The 11720-nt window shown below is 44.1% G+C and overlaps 1 protein-coding gene across 5 annotated transcripts in view; it reads left to right on the top strand.

Moving 5' to 3' along the window:
- LOC116842222 (immunoglobulin superfamily member 10-like) overlaps positions 1–11720 on the top strand; it is a 155808-nt gene that overhangs the window by 92713 nt on the left and 51375 nt on the right. For all 5 annotated transcript variants that reach the window (XM_032811116.1, XM_032811118.1, XM_032811117.1 and 2 more), the window contains one exon: positions 7339–7516. In XM_032811116.1, coding sequence (XP_032667007.1) covers positions 7339–7516 — 178 coding nt within the window. The remainder of the gene's footprint in view (positions 1–7338; positions 7517–11720) is intronic.

Genomic DNA, 11720 nt, shown 5'->3' with positions numbered 1-11720 from the left:
TGTTCCAATAGTTACTTTAGTCATTTATTAACAATTTTTTGCAATAACAATTTAAATTTGCCGAAATCGACAAAAAATGTAATTTATGTAATGTAATGTAAAAAAATTTATAACTTAACAACATATTAAAATTAACAAAAATATTTTCAGGTTTTTTTAGATGAAACTATTTCCTTAAAAAAAAAAGTTCTATATACTGATTTAAAAAAGTATAATTATTTGGATGATTGAAAATAAGGATGATTGAAATATATTTCTGAGGTGACAAAAATTCAAGAAAAAGATGATTTCTTACAAAAATTAATCTTTATTATAGGAAAATTGGCGGAAATAATTACAAAATGTCATGACAAAATAAAGTGAAATTGCTTCATCGTTTAAGCCTAGCATAACTCAGAACAAAAAGATCTCAGTTGTAACAAAAAAGGAAGCATGTGTTTTCTCTTGACATCGGGTGCTGTCAAATCGATTTTTTTTCGAATTTTCGGAGAACGGATGACGCTACGAGTCTCATGCTCTAAAACTATAATTCTTAAGCCTAGCACAACTCAGAACAAAAAGATCTCGGTTGGAACAAGAAAGTTAGTATAAGTTTACTCTTGATCCGATAGACTGTTTGTCAAAAAACTTTTTTTTAATTTTTCGGGCTTATAATTAAACTTATTGATTTGTGCTTTTGGAACAATGTTTGGAACAACTAGAACAATCTATATCGGTATCGGAATGCTTTATTTTCAAAAAATGGGGTGCCAGGTCAAAAACATTTTTTTCATTTTTTGGACTTATAATTCAACTTACGGATTTGTCCTTTTGGAACAATGTTTGGAACAACTAGAACAATCTATTGCGGTATCAGAATGTTCGATTTTCAAAAAGTGGGGTGCCAGCTCAAAAAATCATTTTTTTTGTTTTATTCGAAAACCGTTTCGAATGAAGCAATATTACTTTGGAACAAAGTCAGAACAATCTGGAACAACTTTCAAAATTATAAATTTCAAAAAGTGGGGTGCCAACTTCATACACTCCAAAAAGAGTGTATGACGGTCGAGCCTCCAAACTTGAAGCTGCGACTGGCCTCGACCGTTATTTTCGTGGCCCGCTCGCGGCAAGGGGAAGATAGAAGGCGTAGCTACCGAGAATCGGCCGAAATGGGCAACTAATTCCGAGTTCTGAGCTAATTGCTAGTTACGCTGAAACACGTGGTCGCCGCAGCCACGCGATCGCTCAAGCGTGCGATCGCTCACGCATGCACGCTGCGCCGTGCTAGCTCGCGCTACTCGCGACGACTGGGTGCGTTTAAAAGACTGCAACGCACGTCAAGCTTCACGACTTGACAGAGATGGGACATCGAACAGAAATAATCGATTATAAGCTGTAATCGGTATCGATATCGCCCATCTCTACTCACGACTATCATGGCTTTAATCTCAGGGCTGTGTGTGTGAGCTATATAAGACCTGTGGGGCTCTCTATAATTTTTGTAAAGTTCTTATTGAAATTATTCTTCCGTTGTAATTATAATAATATAAGTGAATTATATAGCGTAGATGAAAACATAATATATTATATAGAAATAGCGCGCATAAAGACGATTACACAGAGAGAACGATTTGGTTGAATCAAGTAAACACTTCTTTGGAATAGTCCAAACGAATTTTTTAATTGATCGAACAAAATCTTGTTTGACGCAACAAAAATATTTATTTGCGGCTTAGTTCCAAAGAAATATTTTTGTTGTGTCAATTAAATAATTTGTTTGGACTATTCCAAAGAAACATTTATTTGATTCAATAAATCGTTCTCTCTGTGTAGTTTCACAAATTAGGGAGAATCACGCGACTTTTAAGTTAACGGTCTTGAGGCTGAGCGCTGCCTCAAGCATGGCCTTCGAAACTCATCTTGAAAATATAAGTAATTAGTTTAGGGCACTACTCTACATTCACTATTCTACGTTTACGAAGCGAATGCCTCGGCTCGCTAGATCGGCGTCTCTCTTTTCCGAGCTATTCCTCGTGCAGGGCATTAACTCTGTCAATGTAGTCACGTTCATCCTTGCCTCGCGGCTAAAGAGAACAATTTGTCTGTCCATTATCGCGCGATGCGGCACACAAAGGCGCGCAAGAGGGAGGAGAATGCGCTCGACTTCGACTCGGTGTTAGACGGCGCGGAGCACGCGACGCGGAACGCGAGCGACGAGTGTACGTTGGCAAAGAGACAAGTGAATGGAGAGGAAACGGAAGAAAAAGATAGCCGGGCTATAGTAGTTGGTGGTCGGTAGGTAGGTAGGTAGGTGGGTAGAGAGAGGTAGCCGCGTTGTGGGAGACGGTGGCGGCTGGTAGACGACGGCCAACAACAACGGAAAGGTGGAGAGGATTATTTTTGGGCGTTGCGCGTTCGGTCCGCCGTAGTTCGGGAGGGACGAGAGGGAGAATAACGGTGGTTTATTCCCGTTGTAAAATGCAGCGGGAATGTTTCCCTCTATGCGAAAATAGTGGGTCGTAAGACTACCATGGGTGGATGGCGAAGCGTCCAGGGGTGAGCGCGCGGCGGCGGCCTGTGTCGGGCGAGGTCGGAAAGTAGCGTGGCGCAGCGCGGCGCGGCGCGTCGCGTCGCATCGCGTCGCGCTACACCGTTGCGACATATGCCGTATACGGGCGCCGCTCTACTCGTACATCAACAACGTGATTCCCATGCATACTGCTCACAATCTCGCCGCTTGCGCGGGAGTCCGGAAATGCATATGCATACACGCGTGACCCCGGGTTGCGCGTGCATATACACGCGACCCCCGTGTCTTCCCTCGGGGGACAGGTGTGTAGATCGTCCGGACGCGCGCCCTCCCGGCTGTCTCGTACGTTCGAGCGCACGAGCCTAAATTCATGTTCGAGGTCGCGCGACGTCACACCGCGTGTCATTCAGCCGGCTGACGCGAAAGGACTTTGTACGTGAGCATTTTCGGATACGCCGCGAGTGATGTGATGAGTGATGTATGTGTTCGCGTTGGTACGATGCGCACACAGAAAGACAAGATCTCACTGTCGCGGCTAATCATGCTTTGCTGCAAAAGTATTTGTTGCTGTAATTAAAAATTTGCTAATGTGATTGAAACTTTTACTGCTGTTGCTGCTATAGCTATAGCTTTTAGATGTCCATATGTTACAACGTGATTTAGTTGCCACACGCAGATTCTTGTTGCTGCAGCTAACTTCATTACTCGTGTAACACACACATGCGCGCACGCACACTCTGCATTATAATAATATATATATATATATATATATATATATATATATATATATATGATTTAACTAATAAAATGCCACAAACATGCATATGGGATTCTCTCGATATAATTTGTTAAAACAATTATCACTAGAGTTAAAATAATTATCTCTGGGAGAATTTTCTTTATTTTTCTCTTGCTCCGATTATGTATAATTGGAACATTACAGATTCCCGATAATCTTTAAAAGTTTTCAAAGAACTCGTTCAATTATGTTCCATTAATTAAGTCTTTATTAATATATAGTCCGTGCTTTTCTTGAAGTTCAATGGACGGTGACAATCTTCTCGATTCGCGCGAAGGTGCCTGTAATTTTGATACCGTTGTCCATCCGACCGTCCTGGGCGGCGTCTTAAATTGCGTCTAGTTGATTTCTGATAGGGTACGCGAGACATGGAATGAGGAATGTATGCGACGACGAGAATGAGAACACACGGACGACATGTATATACGTGCATGTATGTGTGTGGAGGGAAAAGGTAAAAGTTAGACAGGTAAACTTCAGATTGGTTGCTCACCACGGTCTCCCTATAGGAATTCCTGATACATCTCCGGTTTCCCGTCAAACTTCTCGACTCCGTTTGGTTTTGCTCGCGCAACGAATCCCTTTGCTTTCTCCTTCTCTCTGTCTCTCTCTCTTTTTCTCTGCATCTCTGATTTCTTTCGCGCACACATGCTCACCTACGTTACCTTGTCGCCTCACTGGTAGTAATTTTGCCGGGCGTGTCGTACGACTCGCAGTAAACCACGTACCAACGATGGGGGTCTCGTGTTCAAAGTGCCTGCTTGTAATTGCACGCGGCCGTTTGCGGGCGCACAAGAGGCGCGCACGCGCGCCCTCAGGATACGAAATACAGAGGACATCCCGCCGAAATACCCGTGAAACGTAGCGTTAATCTCATTGCCGTTCAATCGCACTGGTCGCGATACAAAGCGCTCGGAGTCTTTTAATCTCGATGTACAGGTTATTCGCTATGTACGACTACGTATGACGCGTCATTGCATTGATTTCGGAAAATTTCCCCCCGGTAAATCACCTGGCGACCAAAACAACTGTGTTTTTGTTTCTAGTCACACTCGCGTTCCACGAACGAATTACGCGTTATTCGGAGTCATTTTTCTCTCTCCCGTTAGATTTTGGAATAATATTCCAGCTAACATTAGAAAATTTAGGTGCGTTAATGTTTTTAGAGCCTGAATGTATGAGTACTTGTTATCCAAATTATAAGCTAATTATAGTACATTTTTCTTTTTTTTATATATTTATATTATATGAGGAGTTATTTTCTTCTTTATTATTGAGGTCTTTTATACATATTTATTGTAAGGTATATATTATTATTGATAAGATATTTATTGTGATACAATGTCTGAGGGGACTATGTTCTAGGGCGCATAACAAACGAACTTTTCTTTCTCTCTCTCTCTTCATCACTTTCGTTCTATATTAAATTGTCATGAAACGAACGTCGTGATTACGAAAACGGAGCGCCGCGTAGCCACGGACGAATATACGACGATATTTCTTATTTGTTGGTAATACATTTATTTTTGATGAGTAAGTTTCGCAGCATGTATCAACGTTCGCGGTGTGACGTGAGTCGCGTAATTAGTACGTAGTTTAAGTTACAAGTCAAAACTTACTTCCATACACGCACGCATATTGTCTGCCGCGAAGATCGATGGTGTTATTTGCGGGTAATTTCACGAGACGGTGCCGTCACGAACGGAGGATAACGTGCGACGAACGGAGGTCGCCAAAGAGAGCATTGCATTTGTACATAAAAGAATCTGCATATCCGTACATCTTACGTCCGAACACATTCTCCCTTTGATTCAAGCTAAATTTCTTTCTTTCTCTTTGAGTTGCCCCCGTCGGCGAGCATATATGCGCGCCCCGGGTTAAAAGCGCAGAGACAGAAAGAGTTCACCACAAATATCCCCTTTTTACATCGCGTAGGAAGCGCGCGCCGGTGAAGATGGAAGAGCAAAGAGAGGAGAGCAGAGAGGGAGAGAGAAAGAGATAGTCCGCGTGCGGGGATGGCGGCGACATCGCGAGTCGCACGAAAGAAAGCAACTCTCAAAGGACGCGCGCTACAAGCCAGCCTCAAAGGATGTATCCGGTGTATACCAACCGCAAGGGAGACCGCTGGTAACTCGATAAATAAAGAAAGAAAAATGAATAAAAATCGGGACGAGTTGACTGCGCGTCCATGTTTCTGCCGTCCAAAAAATCCCGGCCAAACGTCACCCTTGGTCGTTTCGAGTTGCTTTGACGCGCGGCAGGAGGGTGACGGCTGTTTCTCTGTTCCCGACGTAGCGAGCTCCGCTTCGTGGTGGAAAAAGGTAGAAAAGTGGTTGGTAATGACGAGGTACACAATGGCGGATAGTTAACGCGTAGATGCGTCGTCGGTCGCTCGCTGCTATAACAATGTGCGCGTGTTGTCCGAGTGACACAGATTGAATAGGAGCGACAAGGTTGGCGCGGAACGCTGAATCGTGAACGCGAAAGAAGGTGACGGACAGACGGACGGGGCGCGGGGCCAGTCAGTGGCCTTCATTTGGGTGCAAATGGAGTTTTTTTCTCAAATGGACGTTTCAAAAGTTTGTCGCTGTTAGGTATTGTTTGAACGCCGGTTCCAGCAGAACGCGGGAGCGAGAAAGTGACGCGGAGTTCTGCCGCCAAGGCTTTGATTAGCTAGCACCACGAGGCCAAAAGGCTTCTCCCCAATTGTTCGTCTCGTATTTATAGTTGGTTCGCTCGTTCTCCTCGTGGCAATTGTCTCACCCCGTTATTTCTGCCTTTTCCCTGTATTTTTTCATTGCTCTTCCTTCTCGTTTTATTCTCTTCCTTTCTTTCTCTCCTCTTCCATACTTCTCTCTCTCTCTCTCTCTCTCTCTCTCTCTTTCTCTCTTTCGTTCTTTCTTTTCTGGTATTGGCATAGTATCACTCTGCGAAAAGCATAATAAGAAAGCACTCGTTCTTCTCATTTCTTGATCGCGATCCGGACTCACTTCCCGTCGTATTTTTCCCCGTGTTTTGCATCCAGGCAAAGGGATGCTGTTGGTCTGGCCCCGTTGGATGGTTGATGGTAGATAAGTCACATCGCCCGTTGCTTGCTGAAGCGCTTATCTTCGTAACGCCACACTTGAGACGCGGCAAATGCGATTAATCGTGCACTTATCGTTCCGTATCGCGCGCTGTAAATCTATATGAAAACCACGTCCGAGTGAGAAAATCTTAGCGCGCTTGTCTCCTCGCGAGTGAACTCGACAGCCCGATACGCCGAGAGACTCGTGACGACACTATTATGTACTTACTTTGCGTTTCATTTGTTCGCCTGAGACGGTACACCACATACACCTCGGATACACGAGAATCCGAGGGTGAGCGAGGTAAATTTCCGTGGTCGGACGCGTATACGCCGTTACGTGATCGAAAAACGAGGGACGGGCACTAAAAGGAAAAGCAACGATTTCCAGTTGCTTTACGACAGTAATTAAGCGCGACTTCGCCCCGGGAACCGCAACTAATGCTCCCCTCTGTTCGATCCCGAAGCCTCATTTGCCCGCACGTTCAATGACGCTGTGCCACTTTGATCTCGGGTCTAACGCTTGCGGAAGTGCGATCGCTCAATCTATTATCGGCAGCATTTATTCGCCGTCTAATTGTCGATTCGTTAGAATTCGACTATCAAATAGGCATAAAACGAATTTCTACACGCTGGATGAAAGAAAAGTAAATAAATAATATATGTTTTTCCTAATTGCTCTAATTTTTTCATCACTTTATTATTCATTACAATATCACTTTTTTTGCGCGTTATCCTCTTATCTTATCTCAATCTTTGTCCCTGCTCTACTAGAAACACAGTAAAACTGAAAATAATTGATATGAGAAAAAATTGTAATATAAATTAATATAATGTAATATAAATCATAAAACAGTAATAATACGTTTTGCGATTCTTCAATTTTCATCGCACTCAATCGGATCCAAGTCGCTTTGTCATCAAACACGCGATCGCACGCGAATTAATTGATTTCTATTGCAGTTCCCAAGGTGGAAATAGTCGATGAGCATGGCGCTACGGCCGGTGACAAGTTCTACAAAGCAGGCAGCACAATAGAGCTGAAGTGTGTAGTCAGCAATATACCGCAACCAACCGGCTACGTTACGTGGCGGCACGGAACCCGTACGCTGAACTACGACACGACTCGCGGTGGCATCAGGTAAGCTACATAATAGACGCGTATGCGCGATATTTCGCCATCGATGGATCTTAACTGTCGCGATAATAGACGATACGCGCCGGGGTATCGCTAGTTATCGGCGGCGGAGAGTCCCCGAAGGAGCTTCCCCGGCGGCGTATCGTCCTCGGTTATGCACTTGCTACCTTCTTGTGTATACTCGGCTTGTTAGGGTAATGCATACTTAATGAGGTAACATCGCTTATTTGGCCTATCGTTATGCGAAACAACAAGCGTGCCGTCGAGACGCGGCTTACGGTGAGCAGGGTGTTACATTATAGCTGACAATTAGTTGGCAAGCTTTCCTGCGGCCGACATCGGGATCATCGTTAACAAATGAGTCGTCTTCTTATTGCTTATCGCGTGTTTGTATCACGTTCTTTTGTAACTTTTCCGAGTGAAATTCCAGACGGAGAGAATTTTATAGTAAAAATTATTATAATAATTGACTCTCACACACACATTTTTCATATGCGCTATTAGTATCCCAGGAACTAAAATGTGCTATTAAAAAATTTGTTAAATTTTTAGCGAAAATGACGTGTTTCTTAGCGAGACGGTCTATTTCTGCGCTACTAGAAACATCGTAAAATTGAAATGAATTTCTATGAAAAAGAAAAACTATGATATTTTCTCCGTGCACTTGAAAAACAAAGTGACAGCCGAGTCACTCGAAGTCAAGTGATTTTTTATTTGTATGGAGCGAATTCTATCGTTCTGAATCGTTCTGAATCGTCGAGTGAGCTTTTCTACTCGAAATTGAGGAATCAGATATATCCCATCGTTTCACTGGGACAAATTCTCTCCAATCGACTGAAACATCCACTCGTATGAATTAAGTATCCACTCTGAGTTTATTTCAAACACTTATTTCTAATGATCCCGAAGTGGCGGTACCTTCATCATTGCTTTGAGTGAATTCCCGCACTTTTTAAGTGAGATTCCTCACTTCAAGAGATTTATAGAGTACTCTCTAAATTTCTTAGATTGAAATTGCATCCGGCAAGCAGAGCGACGGCAGAGTCACTCGAGTGACTTTTTATTCATATAAATTTACCACTCCGTGAATCGTTGATTGAATATTTTCACTCGAAATCAAAGGATGAATCTGATATACTCCGTGTCCGATGTTCACTGGAACGCACTCGCTCGGCAATCGGCTGAAATATGCGCTCGTAGGAATTAAGAATCCATCGTTAATCTGATTTAAATGTTCACACTCGCGATTCCGCGAAGTGGCAGTATCTTCGCTGGCGCTTCGTTCTCGCGAATTTTCGTTCTCGCTTTCAGCGAGATTTTGCTCCAAGAAATTTACGGTACGAATATGTGGGTCACCGTTTAATATCAAAATTTTACACACGCCACTGTCCGCGTGGTCCAGCCAGTTGCGCGACCCGCGTGCGCGCATCTTGGAGGACATTTAGCTGGAAGATACCTCGACCAAGCCCTCATTGAACCTCTGCAATCCACCTACCACACACACACACACACACACACACACACACACACACACACACACACACACACACACACACACACACACACACACACACACACACACACACACACACACACACACACACACACACACACACACACACACACACACACACACACACACACACACACACACACACACACACACACACACACACACACACACACACACACACACACACACACACACACACACACACACACACACACACACACACACACACACACACACACACACACACACACACACACACACACACACACACACACACACACACACACACACACACACACACACACACACACACACACACACACACACACACACACACACACACACACACACACACACACACACACACACACACACACACACACACACACACACACACACACACACACACACACACACACACACACACACACACACACACACACACACACACACACACACACACACACACACACACACACACACACACACACACACACACACACACACACACACACACACACACACACACACACACACATACACTCCGCATTCCTGTCGTTGTTGCAAAGAAAACTGGAACGAGCGGGGTATTATTTTTCCGTGCCGGGGTTATACGCCCGTTTTTTGCTGCCATTCTCTCGTGCGCCACTAAAATCAATCGTCATCATCGAACGTGACCGCGCGCTACGGTCAGCGGTTAACTAACATCCCGGTAATTTCGACCGCCGAGTGCATTCGATAGTTTATGCAGGCCGCATAGGAATTCTAATTGCCTCGATAAAGAACGGCACGTCCGGTGAATTTTGAAAGGCTTTCATCAAAGTTCTCGGGCAGGACCGCCGGCCGGCGGTCTGTGGCGGCTTCTGTGCGGCGTGTGTGACCTAATTGGTTATAGATATGACGGAATTCATGAATTTCAAACGGCACTTCCGCCGCCGTTTGATTCTGTCGGTTTCGTAGAGCGATTTTTCAATCAGCGATCCATCGATAAATCAATTTCGAATTTTCCTCAGACATAGCGTACATGCCGCCCCGCACCACCCCGATACGAAAACTGCATGTCGTTATAACTGTGCGTTTCAAGGATTGCAAATATCGATAGTCGGCGCGCATTCACAACGATCACATTGACCCTTGCGGATCGGGTTAGCACTTGAGGGGTTAGTTTCCCGCTAGTTTCGAAATAATATCGACGACCGGGAAAATTATCGATATCGAGTGTGGAGGTCGAAAGAAAGGCCGCATACGCGCGATATCGGGCGAACAACTGTTGACAATTTAATCACTCTCGAAAATGCTCGATTATCGCGACTTGACATATGATGAACGAGCCCGCTGCTGCCGCCGTCACCACCGCTACCACCATCGCTGCCGCCACCGATGCCAAACGCAGGCGCGCGGCGCGCTTTGAATAAAACATACAAAACTTTCGAACCAGCCCGTCGGATTAAAGGCCAGTTAACGCGAATTAGCCGCGCTTGCAGTTCGGGGCCGTGATTAACGCGACCAGTCCGATTTCATTTGGATGCTGATCGACGGAGAGGGAGAGAGCGAGATGACAAAGACGAAAGAAAGTGTGCAAAAGGCAGGCCGATTGAAATCGCGCACTGATGACGTTCGCGTTCCCGATAAATTTCGCGGAAAACGTCACACATCGCGACGGCACCTTCACGAAAGATTACGCTTATAAATTATAATTGTCGGCCGCGTGACGTTACGTAACATGCTGGTGGCAGATCGAGGAAACAGCCGTTTTTATCCGCTCACACCGGACGACGCGGACATTACGTAGGAGGTGGCGGGACAGCGCGTAGGGTGTGCGTAATTTATCGGGAACATTCTATTACACTTTGATTGCTCCCGAGAGGCGTTTTGCGAGATCGTTTAACCGAACGTGTCAAACGCAGCGCTGCAAATAAACGACGTTCGATCGCGCCCCGTCGTTGCCGTCGCCGTCGTCGTTGTCGTCGTCGTTGTAGTCGTCTATTGTGATTACTGGCTCGATGGATCTTATCGTACCTTTATGCATCGCTTTCTCTCGCTCGATCGACCATTGTGAAAAGGTCGCGCGCGTCGTATCTCGCGCAATTCGCGCCGGCTATCATGGCCTATATTAATAGTCATTATTTGGAACTTGTCTCTTGTGAGAGATACTCCGGTCTAAATTTGTAGTCAGATTTCAGGCTTTCAACTAGGTCATACCTGATATCCGTAACTATCATGATCTAATTAACAAGTTCACATTCAACTCTAAGGAACGTATCGAATATACTGAGAGAGAAAAAACATCTGAAAGATATCTACTCGGTAGGTACTAATATGTTTACTTAAATCTAAATTTTTAATTTAAATAAATCACCCCTTTTTATGAAAAGTTAAAGTTTCAAGAAAATGTGTATTTTCTTACTTGACAAATTTTTTTATCAATGCAAAAATATATATATTAGTAAATATGTTGTTAGTACCTACTGCGAATAAATGCATTAACCTCTTAGGTACTGTACGCCACTATAGTGGTTTTTGCGTATATCTTTCTGAACGGTACGCCACTATAGTGGCTCATTCTTATTTCTAATAAATTATAATTTATTTAAACGAAATAATAGAAAGCTCCTTGAATAGATTAACTAATAGTGAGATATTAAACGGCACATAAGGAGCAAGTACAGATGTCTTAGTGCTATTAAATACTAA

The sequence above is a fragment of the Odontomachus brunneus genome, unplaced genomic scaffold, assembly GCF_010583005.1.
Source record: "Odontomachus brunneus isolate Ranch 3 - 2012 unplaced genomic scaffold, Obru_v1 Obru_scaffold_023, whole genome shotgun sequence".
NCBI classification, from domain to species: domain Eukaryota; kingdom Metazoa; phylum Arthropoda; class Insecta; order Hymenoptera; family Formicidae; genus Odontomachus; species Odontomachus brunneus.
This window is presented reverse-complemented; position numbering and strand designations above follow the sequence as displayed.